At 38.1% G+C, this 27,163-nt stretch overlaps 1 protein-coding gene across 3 annotated transcripts in view; it reads right to left on the reverse strand.

The window, feature by feature from the left end:
• Nucleotides 1-4,392: 4,392 nt before the first annotated feature.
• Nucleotides 4,393-27,163, reverse strand: part of SIAH1 (siah E3 ubiquitin protein ligase 1) — a 26,139-nt gene continuing 3,368 nt past the window's right edge. The window contains exons 1-2 of one of the 3 annotated variants that reach the window (XM_028478074.2): nt 17,367-17,469; nt 4,393-6,387 (exon numbers count right to left, since the gene is read on the reverse strand). In XM_028478074.2, coding sequence (XP_028333875.1) covers nt 5,537-6,385 — 849 coding nt within the window. In that variant the 5' untranslated portion in view covers nt 6,386-6,387; nt 17,367-17,469 and the 3' untranslated portion in view covers nt 4,393-5,536. Of the gene's footprint in view, nt 6,388-8,981; nt 9,550-17,366; nt 17,470-27,163 lie in introns of those variants that run through there. The other 2 variants (XM_007105701.4, XM_024124794.3) reach the window with 2 other exon arrangements.

Raw genomic sequence — 27,163 nt, forward strand, 5'->3', positions numbered from 1 at the left:
TTTTTACTTAGCTCTGCCCCTTCAGTGGTTTTCACTTGGTTCGGCCCCTTCTGTTTGAACCTTACCGTAAACCGTGTCAGAGATTTACCACTTTTAATCACCTATATATAGTAGAAGATGCCATCAGAGTTGAGTGATCCTATTTAACATCAGCCTACAAATCTTGGACCATAGTTAAGGTCTCCTGACTAAATGAGTGGATTTAAAGTGTACTAAACATACCTGAATTTTTCTAAACAAGGGGAGGTAAAAGTTGTGTGCTGAATGAAACACACAAGATTTCCTTCTCTCCCCGGGACATTAGTCAAGATTTGCATTCTGGTCATAGCACAGATCCTCTTCGTAAGAAGAGTGGGGTTGCAACTTCATTTCCATTTCCAGTGCCATCATCATCTGAGTTGCAGAGGCTGCTTGAAATGCAGAGGTTTCTGATTCCCATCATCTGAACACAGTGCCTAGTCACGTCTACCAAGAGGAGCTCCCGGCACTCACTCGGTGACTGGTCCACATTTAAACCTTACCAAAGTCTACCATGTTGTGAGGTAACCAACTGCTGAGGGTAGAGTGGGCTGACCTTGCATTCTCCTTTTATTGACCACTGAAATGAGAAAAACCTTCCTATAATTAAGGGGACTTGACACTAAGCCACAAAGAAAGAATGTTAATTCTGCCAATTCTCCTTCCAAATCCAAAGTTTATTTTGTCTGGGACTATTTATTAGATGTAAACATCAGGAACTTTTGTTTTTTTAATGAAGTGTAACATGTTCAAGCTCACATTATTTTGGCCAAAATGCGTTGTATTTGAGTGCCCATCATCTTCATGAAAATTTTATCCAGCAGCTTAAAAAGTCAAGACTACAAAAGTACAGTCAGTCATTATCCAATTTGATGATTTATGATCCAATGCTATGCTTTTTTGTTTTAATAACATTTAGTGGATACTGCAATCAAAATTAGTTACTAAAAAAATTTTTAAAGCACCAAAACAGGAAGGAAATATTTATTAAAAGGATCTGAAGGGAAACAATAATAGGCAAATGCACTGAATGGCTATTGAAATTTTTTTTTTTTTTTTCCCGCGGTACGCGGGCCTCTCACTGCTGTGGCCTCTCCCGTAGCGGGGCACAGGCTCCGGACGCGCAGGCTCAGCGGCCATGGCTCACGGGCCCAGCCGCTCCGCGGCACGTGGTATCTTCGCGGACCGGGGCACGAACCCGTGTCCCCCGTATCGTTAGGCGGACTCTCAACCACTGCGCCACCGGGGAGGCCCCTATTGAAATGTTTTTAAATAGCTGTAGCAAAAAAGTTTCTTTTTTAATGTAGGAAAAGCTTTATTTGCTATGAAAATTCACTTATTTGGAACATATTAGGTATGGTAGGTACTATCATTGAGCTAAAGAATGTATTTAACATTCTTGGACCTCAAAAAATCTTTCGTATTAAAACTTTTTTAATTAAGTTCAGCCCTAACATATTGTCAGTACACTTCTAGGCAGTGAACTAAAACCCTTTAAGCTAAATCCTAATCTTGACAGTGCAAGCTTGTCAAAATGTGACTTCTTTATTATAAAACCAAGTATTCCTTCAAACCATTGTTTCTACTTTTCAGAACTTAGAAAGGCCTAAGAAAAATTAATTATTTTCAAAGAAAATTCTTAAAGCTGTATAAAGTTAAGGAAAATGGTTCGGCAGGCAATGAGGCTATAGTGCCAGGCATAAAGATAAGCACTTTACAGCACACTTAGCCATCCTCATTCCCTTATGAGGTAGACACAACTACACCCTTTACAGAGAAGGAACTTAGAGAAAAGTTAAGTCAAAGTTAGTAGGTAAAGGGTCAGAATTCAAACCCAGGCAGTTAGAACCTACAGCCCACACTTTACACTTTAGGAGATGCTTGAATTTGGGGGATGATGCTGTTTTTAGGAAAATGTTTCTTTTGGTAAATGACTCAACTAACAAGATCATAAGCAGTTAAGCCACCAAATCATCCTCTATGTTTGGAACATGCACGATAGGAAGGAGGAGAAGGGAATGACTAAGGTTCTAGCAGTGCATTCAATCTACAGATTTTCAAAACGTTCTATCTGTACCTTTCTTATTTAACTTACATAAATGACTACAGTACTAGCTGGTAGGTCATACACTCAATTCACCCTATGTGTTCTAATCTTATTCTAGTCTAATGCACCAGTCACAGACTGGGGCTTGGCCCCCAGGTATGTTTAAGTTTGATCCAGTGTTTTGTTTTTTAATTTGGGTTACTTACCAATTTTTCCACTCAGGAACCTGAGTGAAATAAAATTCCATTAGTAGAATCATTGCAGATGTTCCTGGATATAGAGCTCTTGAGTTTGGTGGGGGGCGGGCGGGCAGGAAACATGACTAAGACTTTTTGGTGAGCCAAAACATCTATAGCCATTTGCTTCGCTTAAGTTGAAAGTTTGTAAAATTGTGGGCCTTTTAAATTAGAAAGTTATACATATTATAATAAAAATCACTCAAAGCAAAAGAAAAAATTCCCCAACAATCGTTAGCATATTAAACTGGTTCATGATTCAGTTCAACAGGATGAATTCAAGTTTAAGAATGTAAAAGAACAATATCACCTACACCTACCCTATATAATCCCCTGAAAGAAAACACCAAGACACCAGAAGGGGTGGGGGCATCAATAGGAAAAAGTAGAATATTGATTATAAATATAGATGATTTAAGAACAAGAGTTAGATCTCATAAATCAAATCTCAAATGGACCAAGAAATACGGCTCTAGGTCACATTATCCCTATAGGCCAAAAATATGAAGACAAATAAGAAATAGTTAACAAACATTAAAATATCAACCTTATTACCTATCAAACACACAAAATTTACTATCTTAGGCATAAACTGGCAAAACATGAGGTTACAATGAAAGGCAAAATCCTTCACACTGCCACCATAAGTTTCCACTGAAACCTCTCCAGAAGGCAATGAAAAAAGTATCAAGACCTTTAAAGAAAATAAAAAAGAACCCCAAGAACATAACCAGAAAAAACAGAAATGTTCATAGGCTATTTATAATTAGCCAAAAAAATTTACCTGGAAAAACTGGGCAAAGCAAATATCCAACACTGGGGACCTGGCTAAAACTACAGTCAATCTTCACAAAAATTACCCCAAATGATGTTTTTCCAAGATTAGTAAATGCTTAGATGATCATGTTATGTGTAGGGGTGCGAGGGAGTTACACAGTTACATAATCCCAAATTATATGATTTCAAAATAAATGTGTGTAAATACATGTAAATACGCATAAAGAACTAGAAAAACGAAAATTTTGCAGTCGTCTGGGATAAGACTACAGACTCTACTGTGTGTGCCAAAGTCTATATATTGAACACATATATCAAAGAAATGTTTTATAATCAAAGAAACATTTTAAAATATTTTAAATACAAATGATATACCTCCACAAAAATATTCAATATACTAAATGAGGAAAAACTGCTTTTCTAAACATACACGCTAATAGGAATAGACCTGAATATACATTGGTGGTTGACCTGTTCCCTTTCGCCACAAAAATGGCTACATAAGCACAAGTTATAACCAATTCCAAAAATAATGCTTACGTAGGAAAGAAACTACACAACCTTCTTTCCTGAAAATGGTTAACAGAAGTAAATTTTGTTATCCAGGATTGGTGGGAGGGTAAGGGGAAGTCCAAATTATTTTTAACTGACTTCCTATGTTTAGGGTAGTACCCATAAAAACCACACAAAATAAAATGATCTCTGGCCAATCAGAAGGCAATTTCAGAATCTTGCTAGGTGCTTCAGGCTAACTCATATCAGTTAACTACACGGTGCTAGTTACAGGTATACTGATAGCAGCTAACATGTTGGGTTAGCTTATTACGTACAGAGCATGGTCCTAGGTAACTTGTATCCATCCATTTAACCCTTGGATGTAGCTACCATAATTAACCTCATTTCAGTTTACACTAGTAAACTGGAACCCAAGATCACACAGCTGATGAGTGAGTTACAGCTAGCATAGGCATGTAGTCCCTGAAGTCTGGCTGCAGAAGCCAGGCTCTTAACCACGAGGCTATAAAATACTAACTCATTTTTTTGTTGTTAAAAAGGGGGGGGGAAAGTGATCAGCATTTTAACTAATTGGCCTCGTAACAGAGTTGTGAGAATCAAAATCTAAGCAAGAGGAAGGAAAAAACAAGATTCTGTGTAGGCCAAACAGAGACCATATACCCATTCTTTTACTGTACTTTAGAACAGATCTCTTATCTACCAAAATTCACAGTACATAGTACATTGCTTTTGGCTATAAAATACAGAATTTAACAGGAAAATAACTTTGGATTTTAATCAAACTTGGAGCTAAAGCAGACACGTAAGAGTTTTTAATTTGCCAGATATTCTTTTAATGAGAATTATAAAAGACCAAAAACATTTTTTTTGCAAACTGCCTCTTTTTTTTAAACAAATGACTTGCTTTTAATTACAAATACTGTGTGAGACGATGCCTTCTTTTGCAAAACGAATAAATACAAGAACAAATTTTAAACATATGTGATTTGTCCAAGGTATTTGGGGGGAGGGGGAGAGCCTGATTTTTTTTTTCCAGTATTAAAAAAAAAAAAAAAAAAAAAAATCAGTACTCCCTAACCTTACAAAGAATAAGTCTGAAGGTATGACTCAACTGGAGAAAAGAGAGAAAGAGAGAGAGATCACTTTATAGCTGCTTTAAATAGCTTCTGATAATTCTTCCAATGTTACCTTTCCTTTCTGAAACTCTTATCTTCACAAAATAGTTGAATTTAAAATATTGCTAATGAACTGATTAATGGGGGGAAAAGAAAATATGTATTGAACACATGTATAAATTTTACCATAAACAATTATGCATATCAAAAAGACACTAACTTTAAAAAGGTACAAAAAAAAGTGAGGAAAAACCTGAATTACAGAAAAGAAAGTCAAATTTATTTAATGAAAAACTAGAATTAATAAAAATTAGCAAATACACACAAAAAAATATACACACACAGCAGCACTATGTATTGACTCACATAGGGGAAAAGCAGTGGTCCAAGACCACTCAACATGGCTTGTCAGTTAAAGGAAAAAAAAAACCCAAACACACACACACACTCACGCACGCACACACACACACACAAAAACAAAACAAAAAACAAGAACCCAATATTTTTTAACAGTACACTCGATCTACAACAAACACAAATTCAGAATTATTTTACAATGCTTCCTTTCTTAATACAAAAGATGCCCATCTTGGGTGTATATATATATTTTTTTTTTCAGTGGTTTACTGTTGACTTATTTTTAAATATATTAGTGTTACTACATGCAACTGTTTCCTGTATTTAACAGCCTTTCCTTTTATTTACCTTCATGTGTCTAGCTTCCACCTACCAAAAGCTTCTGGTTGGTAGGCAGACAGGTGCCTTATTCTCTGTGAAATTGAATGCAACGGTTTTAAACACTGGCCAGAAAATGTTTGATTGCCATTTCAACACATGGAAATAGTTACATTGATGCCTAAATTGCCATTTTCTGCAAAAAGCTGTGCAATGCTGGTGTCAAAGACTAGGCAGTCACTATTCATAATGGCTGTTGCAATTCCCTCATGAATAGATCGAGGAGTGGCTTCCCAAGTCAATCGCCGCCTATGACCATTTAGCTCAAGTCGATAAGCAAAATTTTCAGCTTGCTTGCGTGTTCCTATCAGCTGTACAATCGCAAAGAACTGCTGGTGACCATCGTATTTTTCCTGTTTCTCCAAGACTAACATGAAGTGAAAGCCAAAACAGGACTGCATCATCACCCAGTCAACAGCACCAGGAAGATTAATGTCTGTAGCAAGGAAAACTATATCCTCTCCCTGTAGGGTTGTAATAGACTTATGCTGATGCATCAGATGTGGCATTACAGCATCCAAAGAGCCTTGCCATTTACAGGAAGCACCAGGGCACGGACAGGAATAAGGCCTAAACTCACAGAGCTCTTCATGGTCTGCTTTTTCTGTGTGTGGCAGAGTTATTTCACATCCAGAAGAGGCATATTTACAAGGGAAAAGTACTGAATTGGCCACCTTCTCCATAGCCAAGTTGCGAATGGATCCCAACGGGCCCCGGCAAGTTGGACAACATGTGAGCTTTGGGCGACAGTTGCTACAAACAAGATGGCCACTCTGACACTGAAGAATGGGTGGTAACACATAGTCAAAGCAGACCGGACACTCAAAAAGACTCGCCAAGTCATTGTTGGACGCAGTTGTGCCAGTCAGGGCAGGTACCCTCTGGGATGGTGTACACTTTGAGGTTCCAGTAGGTAATGCTGTTGCAGTCTGACGGCTCATTTCTGTAATAAAAAACATAAATAAAAATAAAAGGAGGCAGGAGAAAAATAATTACAACTATAACTTGTTTTATATAAATAATGTTTACATGCCAGAAATACTTAAGTTTCATGCAAAATTTACTGTAAGCAAAAGAATAAAGGAAAATAGGGTTTAAAAAAACATAAATTACACGAAATATGTGCATTGTACACTGGATAAAAGCTCTTTTCGAAATGTTCCAGAGCACATTTAGAATTCTTTTTCTCTAAAAAATGTTAAAAAACATCATCCTTGGATGGACTGTATGGAATAAATGCTAAAATAGAAACTGGACCATAAACAACTAAGGAACACTGTACAAGTAGTTTAAGTTCAATGCAATCAGTTTTGACTGGAATTTCTCCTCCCTCTCTGTGTTCAACTGCCCTACTCATTCTGTTTCTTCCTCATTCTTAAGTCAGCTGTTGATAGCTCCAGTGAGTTATACGTGATCCAAAGGATCACCAGGGCACTTTGATTAACTCCTCCTAACGGTGAACAGTTATCTGCTCTAGAGGTGTATTTGGGAAAGGGAAGGGGTTACAAGGGGAAGGGTCTACTGCCATTCCATCATCAGTCTCCATGGAATGTTAACACCAGCTAGTTATATTAACCTTGTTTCCTACTGATCTGTGCCCCCTTCAAAAGTGAGGAAGTATGGAGGAGAAATGGAGGGCCATCCTCAAATAAAAGATTTGAGTCTGGTATTCAAAGAAAGTAAACCATTCTATTCTACTTCCATTCTACAATATAAATCAGGTATAATTTGCAAAGCAGAAGGAGAGTCAGGAAAAGATAAATAAGGAATAAAGATAAAAAGCATCAGAAAGACTCACACAACATTGGGGGTGAGGGATAGAGCCAACAGGTAAAGAACTCCTTGTACCCTAGAGTTCACCAGTGTTGCTGAAGCATTCATCAGTACAGTGATAAACATTATTTAAGAAATAAATGCCGGGCTTCCCTGGTGGCGCAGTGGTTGCGCGTCCGCCTGCCGATGCAGGGGAACCGGGTTCGCGCCCCGGTCTGGGAGGATCCCACATGCCGCGGAGCGGTCTGGGAGGACCCCACATGCCGCGGAGCGGCTGGGCCCGTGAGCCATGGCCGCTGGGCCTGCGCGTCCGGAGCCTGTGCTCCGCGATGGGAGAGGCCACAACAGTGAGAGGCCCACGTACCACAAAAAAAAAAAAAAAAAGAAATAAATGCCATCTGGAAGAAATGATCAACAACATTAACTAACTTGTTAAGCTAAATGAAAGATAAAACAAGCCACCTTTTCCCAGGAATCTACCTTTGCTAGGATATAGTGGGCCGCTTTCTTGGGGGTGACCAAAAAACCAGTCTACTGATGTCCTAAGAGTATACTCGCAATAACCATAAGCCATATTTCTACAAAATTAAAATTTAACTTCTCAAATTTAATGTTTTCTCAATTATAGTTGTTATTGTTGGAAAGAATTTAACTTTGAAAACATAATGCTGTTATCAATGTGACCACATAAATGCAATTTGGCTTCTATTACTCATAGATTGCTCAAGGATAGACACCTTAAATGGGGACTGAAAGAAAACCAAAGAAACCCCAAAACAGATCAATTCCACTGTCACTAAAGGTATATTCTAAAGTACAAGGGGAAACAAAAGTACCACAGAATTCTATCATAATGTGGCTCATCACATGGATTTAGGACAACAGGAATCAAGTCTCATCACTGAAGCCCTCTATAACCCCGGTATTCCAGCCCAACAAAAGCACTTTATAAAGGAAGTCTGCTGTAATCCAGTTTCCCCTGAGGAGATGCTTTGTGCATATGATGACCCATGCATTTTGTTTTAGGTCACAAGTAAAACAATGGGCTTATTAGCATTGCCAAAATATCCTGTATGTGTGCTGTATGTTTATTTCATGGTCCATTTTATGCTGCTCATTTAAGAGCAACATAGTAACTGGGAAGTGGTTCCTTGGGCACAAAATAATCTAAGCCACCAATGCCTTTCAAATCACTAAACCGAAACAGCTAGTCACACATCGAGAGGCAGTAAACTCAGTTTGTATTCAACATAATGTAACTATTAAGCAAGAAAAGTATTACTGTTTTAATTTCTTGACCGAGCAAAATAGTTATACATTTATCATCAATAGCTCAGGCTCATGTTACAATGTACATTATTATTTTTCCAACATTGTAGAAAGCACAACTTAAATTCCTATTCAAAGTGTGAAAACAAGCAAAATGTGGCTTCTATTTCTTGTGAATGGAAGTATTACAGGAGAGCAGCTGCTAAAGCCTCCCAAAGCTCGGAAGGTGGAACCCAGCTCCATCTTCAGAGAAAGAGCCCCAACCCACACACAGACCTGCAGTAGGAACCAAGGACTCAAGTGTCTGGACAACTCTGCAGGAGTCATGACATAACCTGAAGTTTGATTTAAATTGAGAAAAGTACAGCTGATCAAAGAAAACATCACTGCCAGCTCAATTATAGTGCAGCCATTCCCTGATCCATTTAGATTCCACTGGCTCACACAACTTTCCCATTTCACAGTTTAAGCAACCCAATCTCTTAATGGCAGTACCTTTTCTCTTCTTTGTCCCAGATGCTGGTAAACAAGTGAGCAAGACGCCCCTCCAGGAGTACAGAAAAGGTAAGGGAGGCTTCCCCGTCATGAGAAGCCACCTAGCTCATAGCCTTTCCCCCAGAAGTAAAGACGACTTGCAACAGAGGGCCGTCCTGGACACCTTTTGTTCCTAACATGTCCCGGGTCAAGTTTTCAAGAAGGGAAGGCACGTGCCCTGCTCCATACACTGCATTCACTCCTCAGAAGCACTGGCTACAGAGGCAGAGAATTGAAGCCCCCATTCTGTCTCAAGAGGAGCCGACCACACCTCCCCATGAGCTCAAATTCGCCTGCGTCTCCAAAAATGGGAGCCATTGCCGAGCTGTCCTCTGCTGGGCCCTAAACCTCCGTCTGTCTGTCTCGGAGGTCTATCTTCCCCAAATTCATCGGCTAGGCTCCAACCATCTCGGTGAACGACAGGACTGTAGGGTGCGTGGAGGCGACCGGACGAGGAGTTGCGCTCTCGGTGCCAGCTCGAGCTACTACTGCAGGGTCCGGTCCGCAGCTGGGAGAGCCCGCTCCACGCAGAGCGTCAGACGGCCGCAGGAACGCTGTGCTCAGGGCGGCGGCTGCCTCTGCTGGCGAAGGGCGGGGCGGCGCACGGGGGCGGGGATTAAGGCTCCACCCCACTCAGCCTAGGGCAGCTCTAAAGCACGCAGCTCGCGACTCCCACCAGCCACCCAGCCGGGCTAAACCCGAGATCCCCGCGAACATGGCGACACTGCGCACGCCACAGCATTTCCACCAGCTTACAAGTAGGTCGAAACACTCCGCTTCTGTAGGCCCAAACAGTCAGATATCGGCAATTTTGGTTGGTTTCGGCTGGTTTAAACCCAAGATCTGCACAGAATATATGGGAAATCCATGGCCAGACAAGCACTCTTCTCTGCACTACACTCTCCCGGTTAACCGTGAGAACGCTAGATTTTTATACAGTAAAAACATTCTCCCTACTTCGTTCAATAACTATTTATCGGGCGTCAACTACCTTATTTCCTCAATTGTAACTCACTTCCCCATTTTTACTGCACCTTGTTTTAAACTCCCCCTTCTCCCTTCGAGAAGACTTCGTAGTGAGAGTAGTAAACACACATAACCAATAACTCCTGCTTCAACCTTCAAATTGAGATTTTATTCTTTCCCACTCTAGGAAAGCCATCTTAAACGGCCTTACTAAACAAAGTAGCTTGTTTTGTTTTTAAACAAGCATTACCCTTGCCCCAATAAAGTCCAGGGCCTCAGATTTGCATTGCGTCAGCTCAGGCATTCAGAGGTTTAACCTGTCATTACATCATGCTTAGGGCAGCCAATAAAGGCAGCAAGAGCTGGTAGTGGGGAGTGAACCCTATGCTGCAAATTGCAGATTGCCCATTTTCAGCATAAAATCTTAACTCTAATCACTTACCCACCCTATACAGTGTGTTCAGTCACTTCAACCTCATTTTGATATTAGGAAATCATTAGGAATAGAAATATAATTGAAAATACAGTCTGTTCACTGACAAATATAAATTACTATCACCTAGGTTTTTATTTTCTAATACATATTCATTCTATTCAACAGTTAAGTCTCAGGTTTCTAGAGCAGGAAACTTCAAATGTTTTAGGCAGGAAAAACTCTTTCCAAACAGAATTAAGACAGAGTCTAAATGTGTAAAACAAATAAAAGGGATGACAGATTTCTCAAGCCAAAGAAAAAATTTTTCCCAAACTTCCAAAGGACCTATACAGATCCTTACAACACTATCTGAAAACCATTAATCTATGGACAAACCTCGCAATAAGTGAGTCAGAACAGTAAAAATGGAAGTGTTCTGGAGCCATCTACACTTGGATTCAAACCCAGTCTTCACCACCCGCTCAGCTGTAAAACTGGGACAATATTTCCAGCCTTGCATGGCTTTTGTCTGGATTAAGGGAGATGGGTAAGTTACATATATCATATAGGTGGTACATATTCCAAAATATGTAAGCACTCACACAATTCCAAAAGTTAACTTGTTTTGCCTGAGGTCATCAATTAGTTAGAGACCTAGAACTTGTGGGTTCCAGATATATACTCTAAAAGATGCCTTTAGCTTGTAAGGTTATCAAAAATGTATACCAAAGATCAACTGCCATTTAACTAATTTTTAGCACAATATAGAATTTCTCCACTAGGTAAAACATTTTTTTAAACTGGTTTTACGAGGGAAAATTTCACAAAAACTGCATTACACCAAGACAAGCCCATAGAATCCAAAGTTAGCAAAAATCCAAAATTTACCAAGAGTGCACTATTACCTACCCTTTCTAAAATAAAGCCTACATCTCAGGCCCCGTTTGGTATAAAGTTTAAACAGATTTTAATTTAGATAAAAACACTTTAGAATCAGCCTTTAATGTTGCCTTAGTAATTTCAGAGCATTTAACCATTGCTTCGCCACATTCACAAACTTACAAACAGAAGTAAACAGTCTTAAACTTTTATTCTCAATTTCATGGGGTAACCTTTGTTTCCTATTATAAATGACTGATGAAGAATTTCTCTGATTAAAATGAATACACAACAATGTTGTGCTTTTCATTTTCTTGTAGTTTACTAACGTTAGTTACTGTGGCCTGCAAATAATGGCCCCCCTCAAAGATGTCCACATCCTAATGGTTTGTCTACCTCAGACGAAATTAAAACTAAGGCAAGTCTCCTTAAAAATTCAACAGCTTAAAATGCCAAAAGTTAAAAATCAAACTTTATAAAACCGTAATGCCAAGAAAAAAAATTAAGCAATCTATTTTTAGTTTCCAGAACTGCACCAAAGTAATGGGAATTTTAAAAAATTATACGAAGTATTTTCCTAAAAGCTCTATTTTCCTGAAGATAATTCAGAAGACGTTGTAGCCACAGAATCAGTTATGTGTTCAGTAAGAGTGATGATCTGAAGTGGGGAAAGCCCAGGACAAAAGACCTGATAGAAGACCTGTAAAACCAGAAGTCTGAATAAAGGTGATGACAGTAAACGGAGAGGAAAATGCAAACCATAACTTAAATGTGTAAAGCAAAGTACATTTGCTTTTTAATGCCTAACACTGTATTTTGAGGCTTCTACACTTGGTAAAAAAAAACAACATATACTTAACCAGAACCCATTAGGTACTATGCTAGATACCAAACTGTAATAATGGATGAAATGCAAAGTAGAAGTGAAATGCCTGTGACACATCTAAGAGATGTAACTCTCACTCTGCTGGTGAGAATGCAAAATAGTTATCACCATATCCTGTCACTGCAGAAAGTCCTATTGGAAAGCATGATTCTACATCCTAATTTTATTTTACTAGCTATTATCCTTATTATTTTTATTTCACATTGAAACTACATTAACATCAAGAATGAAAGTATTAACATCTCCCAAAACAAGGCAGGTCATTTAATGTGCTAATAGTGAAACTTTCCCTTTCCCACCTGCCAGGATAAAGACTGTACTAAACTTCAAAACCTTTATCAAGGGGCTTCCCTGGTGGCGCGGTGGTTGCGCGTCCACCTGCCGATGCAGGGGAACCGGGTTCGCGCCCCGGTCTGGGAGGATCCCACATGCCGCGGAGCGGCTGGGCCCGTGAGCCATGGCCGCTGAGCCTGCGCATCCGGAGCCTGTGCTCCGCAACGGGAGAGGCCGCAGCAGAGGGAGGCCCGCATACCACAAAAAAAAAAAAAAAACCTTTATCAAAACAATCATTTAAACCTAACTGCAACCATTCTGATTTCATTTCTCACAACTATATCATAAGACAAATACCCATCTTTTTCTTCCCCTTGAATCCTTAATTATGATTCATTTTTTTGGTATGGCCATAGTACCTCAAAAAAGTTTTCAGAAAGCGCATGTAGGCAATTAAGTCTCAGTCTTAACAATCTGAAGCTCTTGCACAAGCTTAGAATTCTAGTTCACACCCTTTACCCCTAGAACTATATAAATTCTGCTGTCTTCTGACATGTAACTATGTAGATGAAAAATCTAATGTCATTTTTATTCTCATTCATTTGCAGGTAACCTTTTCTACCCTGACAGGTGGCTTCTAAGACTCTTATCTTTGGAAGAAATTTTCATCAAAACATCTAGATATATGCCATCAGCACTTGCCAAACACCAGGTGAGTATTTTCAATCCCAAGACTCAAGTCTTTTAACTTTGTGGACCTTTCTTCTAATTGTTCGTCGACTCTTACCATTACTCAGTTCTTTTCTTCACATAATTCTGATACTGGCTCTCCTGGATCTATCTTCAAGTCACTTATATTTTTTTTTCTTATAATTCCAATCTTTGTTTTGCACTGCATTCCAAGAGAACTCATTAAGTTCTAATTCATAAATGTGGTTTTGCTAAAGTTACCTACCTCTTGATATGCTAAAGCATTTAATTATGTAGATACCCTCAATTTCCAACAAGGGAACAGAGAGTTTGATGGCAGGAACGGCTACTTCCCCTTCCTTTCCCTGAAGTTGGAATGGCCGTATAAATTCATACTGCATTGCTCTTGTACTTCCTTAACCCCTCTATTAAAGTTTTCATGTCCCTCACTGGAGCTTCATTGTTGCTTGGTTTCATTCTTACTGCTATAACCTAAATGGTTCCAGGGTCAGCAAGTTAAATACTGAGGCAGAGGTGGGACTTCCCTCCATTCTCACTAAAACAGCTGCCCCAAATATTTATTAATAAGCATACCTATGTACCAGGTATTGTCCCCAATGAGCTCCCAGGTTAAGCATTTACCCCCTGCATTACAGACAGGAAAATAGATTTCAAAATAAAGTAAATATTTCAGATCACAGAACTACTTTAAGAAAAAAAAAAAAGGAAGTTGGAGCTATCTGATCGAGGAGGACTTAGAAGGGGTGACAAATGGCATCCTAGGCAAACAGACATTATGAAAAATTTTAGACTTGGAAAAGATCTTAACCAACTCTCTCATTTTCAGAAGAGAAAAATGATACAGAGAAGTTAACTTGCTAGATGTCGTATAAAGTAGGTCAATGTTCTAATCTGGGCAATATGTTATAACTTCTTAGATCCTTTCAAAGTAGATATGCTTTGGATATTTTCTAATTCAACTTGAAAAATTAACCTTTTCTGAATTTAAGTTTAATAAGATTCAACTGCCTTGCTTTCCCTCCCAACACAAGAGAGATCCCAATGTAGCCAGGAGAGATTAAAAAAAAAAAAAAAAAAGATGGGAGATAAAACCTGAAAACCTGAACAAATGAGTTACCTTAAGTCAGCTCCTTAGAGGGGCCTTTCCTGATCACTTTACTTCTAAAGGCCAGATCACCCTTCTTACTGTCTTCATATTATCTCTTGCCATATGAAATTCTCTTACTAAATAACTTACTTATTGTCTATCTTCTGCCCGTCTCTCCACAATACCAGCTTTTCACTGATAACAGCAATTCTCAAACTTTTTTGGTACCAGGAACCCTTTAAACCAATAACTGGCAAACTACAGCTACAGACCACTTCCCTGTTTTTGTAAGTAGTTTTATTGGAACATAGTTAAGCCCATTCATTTACATATTATCTGTGACTGCTTTCAAGGGTGGAGTTGAAAAGTTGACCCTATGACTCCTAAAGCTAAACCTATCTGGCCATTTAAGAAAAAACTTGTCTTTACTGCTTTAAAGTTTTAAAAAATTATTGAGGACCCCAAAAGAGCATTTTGTCAATGTGGTTTATATGTATTAATATTTACAATATTAGAAATTCAAGCCAAGAACTTTAAAAATATTTATGTTAAAATTACCATCACATTTTTTACATAACAAGTAAAAATCTGTTACATGTTAAATGTTTATGAAAAATAACTATCTTCCATAATAGGGAGAAGAGTGTTTATGTTTTACATTTTTTGCAAATCTTTTTAATATCTGATGCAATAAAAAATACTGTTGGATAGTTAATATCTGCTTCTGCAGTTAATCTGTGAAGATACCACATATCGTGTAGCCTCTGGGAACCTCACTTTAGTCTCATGTCTCATTATTGTGAAAAAAGTTTTGACCCTCAAAGGGTCTTGAGAACTCCCAGGATCCCTGAACCACTAACTTTTGGTTCAAGAGCTCTGTACTACAATATAAACTTCATCAGAATAGACCTTGTTTATTTTGCTCACGCTTCTATCTCCAGCACCTAGGACAGTACCCAGCCCAGACCAGGTACTCAAATATATCTGGAAGGAATGAATAAATCAAGTACAACAGTATGAAAGATTCCAAATAAAAGAAATAGCATGTATACAACCAGAACTCACTCATCCCTGATGACCCCTAAGGTAGAATATATCTGTTACTTGATATAACATTAAAGAGAGTGAATTCACAACTAAGATTAAAAATTCACTTTAAATAACACTATTTTACAACACACTATGCTTATCTTTGACAAAGGAGCAAAAGGCAACACGACGAAGAGAAGAGAGTCTTCAACAATTGGTGCTGGAACAGCTGAGTATCCACATGCAAAAAAAAAAAAGGAATCTAGACACAAATCTTACACCTTTCACAAAAATTAACTCAAATGGATCACAGATCTAAATGTAAAACACAAAAACTATAAAACTCCTAGAAGATAACAACACAGGAGAAGATCTAGATGACCTTGGGTTTGGCAGTGACTTTTCAGAACACCAAAGGCATGAACCAGGAAAGAATCAACTGATAAGGTGGACATGATTAAAAGTAAAAATGTCTGCTCTGCAACAGTCAGGACAATGCGAAGACAAACCAGACTGGGAGAAAATGTTTGCAAAAGACATATCTGATAAAGGACTATATTATCCAAAATACAGCACAGAACTCTTAAAACTCAACAAGAAAGCGAACATGCCAATTAAAAAATGGGCAAAAGACCTTAACAGACACCTCACCTCATCAGATATACAGATGGCAAAGGAGCATATGAAAAGGTGCGTCACATCATTTGTCATCAGTGGAATGCAAATTAAAATAAAAATAAGGTACCATCACACACCTTTTAGAATGGCAAAATCCAGAACACTGACAACAGCAAATGCTGGTAGACATGTGGAGCAACGGGAACTCTCATTCATTGCTGGTGGAAATGCAAAATGGTACGGCCGCTTGGAAGGCAGTTTGGCAGTTTATTCAAAACTAAACGTATTCTTACCATAAGATCCAGCAATCATGCTCCCCGGTATTTACCCAAAGGAGTTGGAAACTTATGTCCACACAAAAACCTGCACATAGATGTTTACAGCAGCTTTATTCATAATTCCCAAGACGTGGCAGCAACTAAGATGTCTTCCTACAGTGAAGAGGTAAACTGTGATACATTCATACAATGGAATATAATTCAGAAATTTAAAAAAATGAGCTATCAAGCCACAAAAACATATGAAGGAAACTTAAATACATACTGCTAAGTGAAAGAAGCCAGTCTGAAAAGGCTACATACTGTATGATTCCAACTATATGACATGCTGGAAAAGGCAAAGCTATGGAGGCAGTAAAAAGATCAGTATTTGCCAGAGACTGGGCAGAGAGGGGATAAATAGGTGGATCACAAAGGATTTTTAGGGCAGTGAAACTATCCTGTATGCTACAGTTGTGTGTACATATCATTATACATTTGTCAGCACTCATATAATATATAGCACTAAGAGAACCATTAATGTAAACCATGGACTTTGGGTGATAATGATGGGGCAGGGTGAATACAAGAAATCTCTGTATCTTCTGTTCACTTCTGCTGTGAATCTAAAACTGCTCTAAAAAATAAAGTCTGTTTTAAAAAATAACAACACTAGGTGGTGAAGTAAATCATTTTATCACCATAAACACAGTCTAAAAAACTGAATATATTTTCATACCAAGTCTCTAAGTTTTCAAAACATTTGTTTGTGACATCACAGTTCCATAAACCCATTCATTCCTAGGTAGTAGTTTCATTTTTTAGTAATGCACCACTGGTAACCTACCTTAAGAATATACCTATGCATATACCTATATTAATTATTTTGATATTGGGCAAAACTACAATATCCTGGGTCTCAAGTTGCTCATTTGTGAAACAATAAAACTAACAACAAGATTTTTGGACTTTAACTGAGATCAAGTATGTGGGAACATTTGGTATATTATTAACAACACACTCAGTGATGTTTACAGAGCCATGCTAGGAACCCTGCAAGGAATCACTAAATTAAAAAGACCCAGATTATACAGGATTTTACTGAAAACTGTTGATTCAACCTACTGTGTTCATTTTCATAACCTCAACTTGGGACTGTGTCGGAAACATGATAAAGATAACAGAGTTTGCTATGAAAGAAGCTTCAAACTGAGCATCTACCAACCTGTAAGGCTTCATGTCAGCAGCTTCATATACAGTCTTTATTTAAGACTCATAGAGAAGGGTGTATCTCCATTTTGCAGATGAGGAAATTGAAGATCAGAAAAATTAAGAAGTAAGAAGAACAGAGCCAGACCACTTCATTCCCTAATCTTATTTTCTTTCAAATAACTCTAAAAAAAGTATGTATAATCTTCTCACTCTGGCACAGAATATTCAACTTAGCATCCAACTAATCTTCAATGTTTATAAAAATTGACCAAAAAAAAAAAAGTTCCCTAAATTCTTTAAATTAAAACTGTAGTCATAGCAAGTAGTTGATTTTTGAAATTTTTTGTATCAAAGTGGTATAATCTAACAGTCATTAAACCACTAGACATTAAATCAAAGCAAAGAATCAAGAACAGAGGTAAGAGCAGAAAAATAAAAGAAGCAGCGGACTTCCCTGGCGGTCCAGTGGTTAAGACTCCACGCTTCCACTACACGGGGTGTGGGTTCAATCCCTGGTTGGGGAACTAAGATCCCACATGCCACATGGCGCGGCCAAAAAAAAAGAGTAAAAGAATCAGGAAGAGGGTCAAAAATAGGCTCTCAACTTTATGTCCTACCACATATCACTAAATAGAATTTTTGGGAATTCACTTGAAATTATTGAAACCATGTCAGTCATGATTACAACACAGTCACTGCTGCAATATAACCAAAGCTCACAGTGTCTAGATAAAAGCAGCCAAATACTATTCACTTAGTTACACGTCCAAGTTTGAATACAACTGTTCACTACCCTGATTATGTTTTATATTCTCTCAGGATGTAAAATTGTCACACATTCCAGTAGATCTTTGTTCTTTTGCTCCATCTTGATGTTAAGCTATGCTTTCTAAATCTTCCTCATAAAATATCTTGTACCCATTTCTGCACTGTAACATTCATCTTCCCATTCTTCCTGACAAATAATGGTAAGTAAATACACACATACATACAGAGAACAAAAATTTAAAGCATATCTAAATTGGTAGTAACCTATGAAGAGTTGGTGATACTAAGCTAAACAGAAAAGAACCCATTGCTTGAGGCGAAGAAATTAAAGAAATGAGGTAAAAAGTCACACCAGAGTCTTAATATCAATACATTGATATTGATAGCTCTTTACTACTATTGCAGAAAAATAATGGAATTTATAGGGGGAAATGCCATATTAAAAAATTCATGGAGCCTTATTCAAACAAAATTATATTCCTTTGAAAGAGTTATAATCTGTGTCTTCATAAGCATCACATCTGAAATTCTAACCAAATCATTTTAGTTATTTCAAATAAGGATATAACACACGAATTAACTTAGACTCTAATTTTCCTCAAACTAAGATTCTGTTCTTGGGGTGGGTGCCACATTTCTCTACAAAAATTTTTGTTTTATTTTCCTGTGTTTAATAATCTAAAAAACAGCAATAGCACATTGTGAATCATCTGAATCCACCTGTTAGCCATGTAACTGAATGTTCCTATTTACATTTATGGTCACACTAGCTCCAAGTTGGTACTACAGTACTCTAATTATGGGAGGCTAAAGAGAAATACAGGGGGGACCTAATATATAAATGATGCATTTGTGTGAAGTGAAGCCCAAATGACATCATGGTTTTCACTGAAGCACTTACACATTGGTAAGAAAATGCATCATGTGGTGACCACAACATATGGGATAATTTTGGTGTGCTCAACTCAAAAAGAACTTACAGCATAATAGTCAATTCCATAACTCATGTTGTTTCAAGACTTCAATTTAGCAGGCAGTATTCAATACTTTCATAAATTAGTATAATTTGAATTTTACTGGTTTTGTAGTTTTGTTTGTATTTAATTTGTAAGTTTTGAGCTGTCACCAACATCTGACAGAGTTGATCAGATCGCTGGCTCCTGCCTGGTATTGATTCCTGCTCTTCTCCCCAAAGTCTTGAATTTGGGAGTTGTCCATGGCCCACTTTTCTTCACTTTGGTGATCTCATTCACTCTTGTATTTTTAAAATTCCACTGATACTGCCATGGACTTCAACATTTTTATATCCAGCAAAAAACAAAAACCCTCCAGATGTGTCTTAAACCCCAGATGTGTACACCCTCCTAGACATTCCTACAGGGGGGTGGCCAAAACTGAACTCCTTATCTTCTCCCAGACTACTCAACCAATAGCCTTCCCCTCGCCTGATGGAAACTCCATGCTTCCAGATACTCAGTCCAAAAGCCTTCAAGCCTTCATGTCATCCTTGATTCTTCTCTACACATCTTGTATCTAAAACCACCAGGAAATCTTACTGTACCTCCTTGAAAAATATATCCAGAATCCAACCACTCCTCACTACCTCTACTACTATTATATAGTCTAAGCCTCATTATCTCTCAGCTGGATTACTGCAATATCCTTCTAACCAGTCTCCCTGCTTCCATCCTTGTTTCCCACCCCACCCGCCAGATTCCAAGCACAGCAATCAAAAAAATCCATTAAAATCTCCCATGTGCAGGTAACAGATAAATCCTACAACAGCCTATAAGGCCCTACACAATACGATGGTCCCATTACTCTTTTGACTTTATCTCCTACCTCTTTCTCCCTCACTCACTGTACTAGCCTCCTTGTTCCATAAGGCTAGGTTGCTCCTTTGGGCCTCTGCCTTAAAATACTTTTCTCCTGGATACCCACATGACTAACTCTTTCACCTTCTTCTAATCTTTGCTTGTATATTACCTTCTCAGTGAGGCCTACCCTGTTTCCTCTATTTAAAACAGTGCCCAGCACTGTGCCCACTGACCCCTCCAGTCCTAATCCTTGCCCATTCTACCTCTCTTCCTCTTCCCTTCCCCTCGTCCATTTCTACTCTGTTGTTGTCAATAAAATGTATGACCTTCTATCAGGCTATACAATTTACTTATTTATTATGTTTGTTGTTGTAGCCCCCCCTTACCACCTGGAAAATGGGAATCTGTCTGGTTCAATGATGTGTCCCAAACATTTAAAACAGTGCCTGACACACAGTACAGATTCAATAAATATTTGTTAGATGAATAAATAAATTAGAAGGCAAAAGAGCTTTGGACTTTTGAGCGGTAATATCCAAAGCTAGATGCAACAGAGCAATACTTTTTAAAATCCATAAATGATTAATTAACATTCTAGAAATTCTGTGCCCAACCAAATCATCCTAAAAGTGTTGAGGGCAGAATAACGATGCAAGGTTTCTAAACATTATTTAAATCCCTTAGATCCTGGAGAGGAGTAGGGGCAGGGAGTTTTTCTTTAAAAAATAAGCCTAGTGAAATATTTGATTTTTAATTATTGTGCATGTAAAACTCTTTAGACTAAAAGAAAAAGAAATTTAAAAACTTGATATGAGAACTGTCACAAACTGCATGCATTACTTGAAAAATTATAAATTTGTTTTCAAAGATTTGATTCCAAGTATTACATAAGATGTGCAGAAACAGACTTTCCTACACTGTTGGAAATGTCCACTGTGAAGGCTTCTAATAAGATTTGGCAGTTTGTTTCAAAATATAAAGTTTGTATACTCTTTGACCCAGTAGTTTCTCTTCCAAGAGTCTATCCAACGATTTACACATTGGCAAAGTTGTATACATATGGATGCCTACAGCAGTCCTGTTTGTAAGAGCAAATAAACTGAAAACAGCCCTAGCTTAAGAAAGTGATTAAATTATGGTCCATACAACAGAACACGATGCTGCCTTTTTTTTCTTTTAAAAAAGATAGACTCATACCTACTAACATATAAGAATCAAATTGTTTAAACAGGTGGAGAAAAAAAACAAGCCCACAGAATATATTACAATGCCATTTATGTTAAAAGATAAAAAAAGAATTAAGTAAATATGGACATTGACATAGCTGTCTATTTTTATATATGTACTCATGTGTGTACATACCATGTAATGGGACAGAAAAGAAACTAGAAGGGCATCCAAATTGCAGAATGTGGTTTAAAGACTTAGGGTAAGGGTTTAGAGAAGGGGAAAAGGAGGTGAAGTTTAGAACCAGAAATCACAGAGAACAGAAATGGGACCACTTAACTACAAGTACACAAAATATCAAGAACAGAAGGATATAGACTGTAAGCACAAACTTCATCATTTGGAATTATGCAGTTCAAACATGTATAGTTACTGACAAGTGGTAATCATTAATGGGAAAATATCTACAAGGATTTAAGTCAGATCAAAGAAACAGACTTTAAAATGTCTATGGCTGTCTCAAAAAAATGTGGAACACACATAGACTAGAAACTACACCAAAATGTCTACAATGCTTACTTTTCAATTATCACATTATGAACGATCATGAGGAAGGTGGGGGCTGAATTTCTGTATGCATTTCTCAAAAGTTCCATACAACATTTATATTACTTTGGTGATTAATAATTAAATTTTAGTGCATATTTTGTGTCCCCACACTTTCCTGCTAATGAACTGCTAGTGACTTCATACACAAATTTAAACACTGAGAGATCAAGAGTTGATTTTGCCTACTGCATTCTTTTTTTCTTAGTTTTCTTCCTTAAAATGCCTCAAATAGATGAATATGTACTTATAGGTAAAAAATTATTTAAAAAACAGCTTACTCACATTTTTTAAACCCACATATTTCAAACATGTATACATATATTTTAGTTTATACTTATAAAAAATACCTAAATTTAGCATTTTAAAACTTAATTCTAAGATAAAATTTATCTGCTCACCTCTCCAAGCAAAATCAAAAGAACACAGTCTACAGAAATTAACTCAGAACTATCTGTATTAACAAGATATCTGAAGCTGTCCCTAACAAAACTAAATCAGGGACCCTGACAAAACAGAAACAAACAAAAAAACCACAACTCAACTTTAGCTGAGGTCAAAGGAGCTAAAAGGTAAAACACAAAGGGGGAAAAACGCAAGTTTTTAACAATTAGATTACTTCATTTAAACCAAAAATTGAAGTAAAAAATTTAGTGTACAGTACACTTAATTTCACTGTAGCAACCATTACTACCTAAGCCTGTCAACATGACAATAATAACTATAACAAGTACAGTATAATACTTCCTATAAAATTCAAGACTGGCATTAAATTTTTCTAATTTTCTAAGAGACTATTTCTCACTGGCAATATCTGCTTTATAAATATAGATTAGTTCTCCAAAGATTTTTCCTCCACTTCTCTTTCTAGTTCCATGTGCTCCCAACCCCCTACTATTCAAAATAAACAAAAACAAAAGCCACAAGTAAGTTCAACATGACTGGGCAACCTCAAACCTAATAAAAGGTCTTTGCCAATATCATTTTGGTCACTGTGGCTCAAACCTAGAGAATAAATTGACCCCCAGATGGACTGTATTATCTATTGATGTATCATTCAGCCTAGAGTTCCTGAAGATTTACACACACACACACACACACACACACACACACCCAAAAATCAAAATAAAAGTAACAGGACACATTGGAGCTGGTCATGATAGTGTGTGAAAATGCATCAAACTGTATCCTTAATATTTGAGCACTTTTCTATATGTAGTTATCCTACACTTCATCAAAAAAGTTTACACTGGGGGGAAAAAAAGTAATACTATTGCTCTAGGTATTCTAGAATCTCCTGAGAACAATAAGTATCAGGTGTCATAGCTGGTAACACATCACAGAATCTCTTCTCTCCTCCCCTCTGCTCAGTTTCTCAGTATCTCTCTCTCTACTATGTCTTCAACCCGCCATAGTACAGTAATCACTAACTAAATACTCAACCGATGGCTTCACCCATACTTCCTTTAGAAAATACAACAGAAGCCATCAAATGCTGACTTACCACTTCCTTTCCTCCCCTGAGAATGGAAGAAGTGACCCAGGCCCTTGGGCAGTGTCCTGTCACTTTCTCAGACTTCACACTCCGATTATCCCTTTCTCACATCAATCTCTCCCTCTTTTTCTACTGGACCATTTCCTAACACCCGAACATGCTCTACTATCTCCCATCTGGCTTATGTGATATTCCTTCTACCTCACTGGATCATTCTGGATGTCTCATAGATATCTTAAATCCAACATATCAGAACTTTGAGTTTATTTGCTATCCTTCCATTTTCTGAGTTTTATCGCTATCTGTACCACCACCCCGGCCCCCTCTAGTTTTTCCATTCTTGGTAAATAGCACCATGATCCACACAATTGCTCATGCCAGAAACAACCTAATTCCTTCCTTCCCTCACCTCTCATATCTAATCCATCAGCAAGCCCTGTTCATTCTGTCCCCAAAATACATCTCAAATCCATCCACTTCTCTTCATCTTCACAGGCACCACCTTAATCTAGGTTATAATCAACTACGGTACTTCCTGATCAAAGAAATGGCCTTCTAACCAATTATTCTCCAAACAGCTAAAGCAATCTTAAAAGTTAAAAGCAGATTATGTTTCTACTTTAATTAAAACCTTTTGATGGCTTCTCAGTACACATAAATTCACATTCCTTACTTTGACTCTGCAGGATCTGATCCTTGCCTATCTCTCCCCCTCATCCATTTGCTCCAGAAACACTCTCTTCTCTCAGTTCCTGGAACAGTCCATGTTCATTCCTGCCTCAGGGCCTTTACCTCTGCTGCTCCTTCAACCTGAGATGTTCTCCCTTCTCTCCTACAAAGGACTAGCTCCTTATCCTTTTAAGGTAGCTTGACTATCACCACTTCTCACAGCAAGTCTCCCTCCCACCATTACTCTTTACTCCTTTATAGCACATATCACAATCTGTAATTCTTTTTTCCCTTACTAGAATGTAAGTGGTAATAGAGAAATTAAATAACTAATTTTTTAAATTATTTAAGCACTTTCTCTGTGTTAAGTAATGTGCTTTTAAATGCAAGTGTCCCTGCTTTTAGGCAGTGTCCCTACTCTCATTGAGCTTAAAGTCAAAAACACAGTAGTAAGTGAAAGAGGCAAGAGACACATCCAGATCTGGCTCTTAACCACTCAGCTACACTGCCACTCTAGCTTTAGGACACAGAGCAAGGAGCAGCAATATGCTTAATAGCTGTTCACATGCTAGTGGAAACTAAGGCTTGGAGAGGTTAAGTCATGTGCCCAAACTAGCACAGACATTTGAGAGATTAAGTACAATCATGAGCAAAGGCACAGAGGTGTTTAAGTGTGGTGAATATTCAAGAAACAAAAAGAATCCAGTTTAAACAGGTATGGCAAAGAAGAAATGCTGGAGGATAAGGCTAGAAGAGCACAATTGAGCACTGCGAAGGTATCAGTCATTCAATAAATATTTACTGAGCACCAACTACACGCCAGCAACAGTGCTAAACTCTAAACCAACAAGGGTGATCAAGGCAAAATCCTTATAGAGACTGCAGTCTATATCTGGGGAAGCAAAGTAGTAGAGAAAAATTATAGTTCAGGGGGATATGGTTGTAGTGGGGCCAAGCAGAAAGTGCTATGGGAACACGGAAAGATGACATCCAATTCAAGGTGGGGGATCCAGGAAGAGTGCCTCAGCTAAGTGATGCCTAGGCTGAGATTACAGAACTTAGTTGGAAGACAAAATATGGTGCACACAGGCACTTGCAAGTACACAGTTGAAAATGACAGGAAAGTAACAAAAGCCAGCTCCAGAAGGGTCTGTGTACTTACTATCTCTATGTCAAGGAACTTGGGACTTTAAACTGAAGGCTTTAAGTCACCTATGTTAGAAAGCTCCCTTAAATGGCAGTGGGAAAAACTGAAGGGAGGAGGCAGAGACCAAAAGCAGATACACCCTTAGAAAGTAAAAGAGAAGGACTGAATGTACATGTGAAAATGAGTGAGAGACAGAAGCAACACCAGGTTTGAGATAACCAGACAGTAGAAAAATCAGGGCTCTATGACTCACTGGATACAGAGGATGACAGCCTTGGATGGTTGGAAACAAAGGTTTTAGTTTTAGACACATAAATTTGAAGTACCTTGGTACATGAAAGTGGAAAATGACGTGCAGGGAAAGACACAGTCAAAAGAGTAAGAAGACAAACCACAGACTGGGAGAAAATGTTTGCAAAAGACATATCTGATAAAGGACTATTATCCAAAATGCAGCACAGAACTCTTAAAACTCAACAAGAAAGCAAACATGCCAATTAAAAAACGAGCAAAAGACCTTAACAGACACCTCACCTCATCAGATATACAGATGGCAAAGGAGCATATGAAAAGGTGCTCCACATCATTTGTCATCAGGGAAATACAAATTAAAACAAAAATAAGGTACCACCACACACCTTTTAGAATGGCAAAATCCAGAACACTGACAACAACCAACGCTGCTGGGCATGTGGAGCAACGGGAACTCTCATCCATTGCTGGTGGGAATGCAAAATGGTACGGCCACTCGGAAGGCAGTTTGGCAGTTTATTACAAAATTAAATATATTCTTTCCATAAGACCCAGCAATCATACTCCTTGGTATTTACCCAAAGGAGCTGAAAACTTATGTCCACACAAAAACCTGCACACAGATGTTTATAGCAGCTTTATTCATAACTGCCAAAACGTGGCACCAACTAAGATGTCCTCTGGTAGCTGAGTAGATAAACAAACTGGTACACGCCCGACAATGGAATAATACTCAGAGCTAAAAAGAACTGAGCTATCAAGCTATGAAAAGACATGGAGGAAACTTAAATGCATATGACTAGCTGAAAGCAGCCAGTGTGAAAAGGGTACATACTGTATGATTCCAATTACATAACACTCTGGAAAGGACAAAACTATGGAGACAGTAAAAAGATTAGTGCTTGCCAGAAGTTAGGAAAGAGGAAGGGATGAATAGGTAGACCACAGAGGATTTTTAGGGCAGTGAAAACTATTCTGTGTGATACTATAATGGTGGGTACATATCATTATACATTTGTCAAAGTTCATAATACACAACACCAAGAGTGAACCATAATGTAAACCATAACCTATGGGTGAGAATGTGTCAGTGTAGGTACATCAATTGTAACAAATGTATCACTCTGATGGAAGATGTTGATAATGGAGGAGGTTATGCAGGAGTGGGGCAGAGTATATGGGAAATCTCTGAACCTTCTGTTCAATTTTGCTGTGAATCTAAAACTCCTCTAAAAAATAGTCATTAAAAAAAAAAAATGACCTGCGAGCAAGAGAATACATGGGTCTAAGTTTCACAGCAAAGAAATCTGAGTGTCATAAGAATACTGTAGTAGGAGGTCAGGAAACAAGTCTGTACTGAGTGTTAGACACTGAGGATATAGGAATAAAAAACCACAATCCCTGCCCTTTTGCAGCAGAAGCTCTAGTAACTATAGCCTTGGAAAACCAGATGATTCAAAATGCATTAGAAAAATCTCTATTTAAAAGAAACCACTGGACTTCCCTGGTGGCGCAGTGGTTAAGAATCTGCATGCTAACGCAGTGGACAAAGGTTCAAGCCCTGGTCCAGGAAGATCCCACATGCTGCGGATCAACTAAGCCCGTGGGTCACAACTACTGATCCTGCGCTCTAAAGCCCGCGAGCCACAACTACTGAGCCCGCATGCCACAACTACTGAAGCCCACGCGCCTAGAGCTCGTGCAACAAGAGAAGCCCCCACTCGCTGCAACTAGAGAAAGCCTGCACAAAGCAATGAAGACCCAAAGCAGCCATAAATAAATAAAAGACGACCTTTAAAAAATAAATTTAAAAAATAAATAAAAGAAACCATTAAGGATACTTTTTAGAGAGGAAAAATTTATACCCAGTTGCTGGTTTTTGGGGGGGG

Source organism: Physeter macrocephalus, chromosome 17 (genome assembly GCF_002837175.3).
Source record: "Physeter macrocephalus isolate SW-GA chromosome 17, ASM283717v5, whole genome shotgun sequence".
Taxonomy (NCBI): domain Eukaryota; kingdom Metazoa; phylum Chordata; class Mammalia; order Artiodactyla; family Physeteridae; genus Physeter; species Physeter macrocephalus.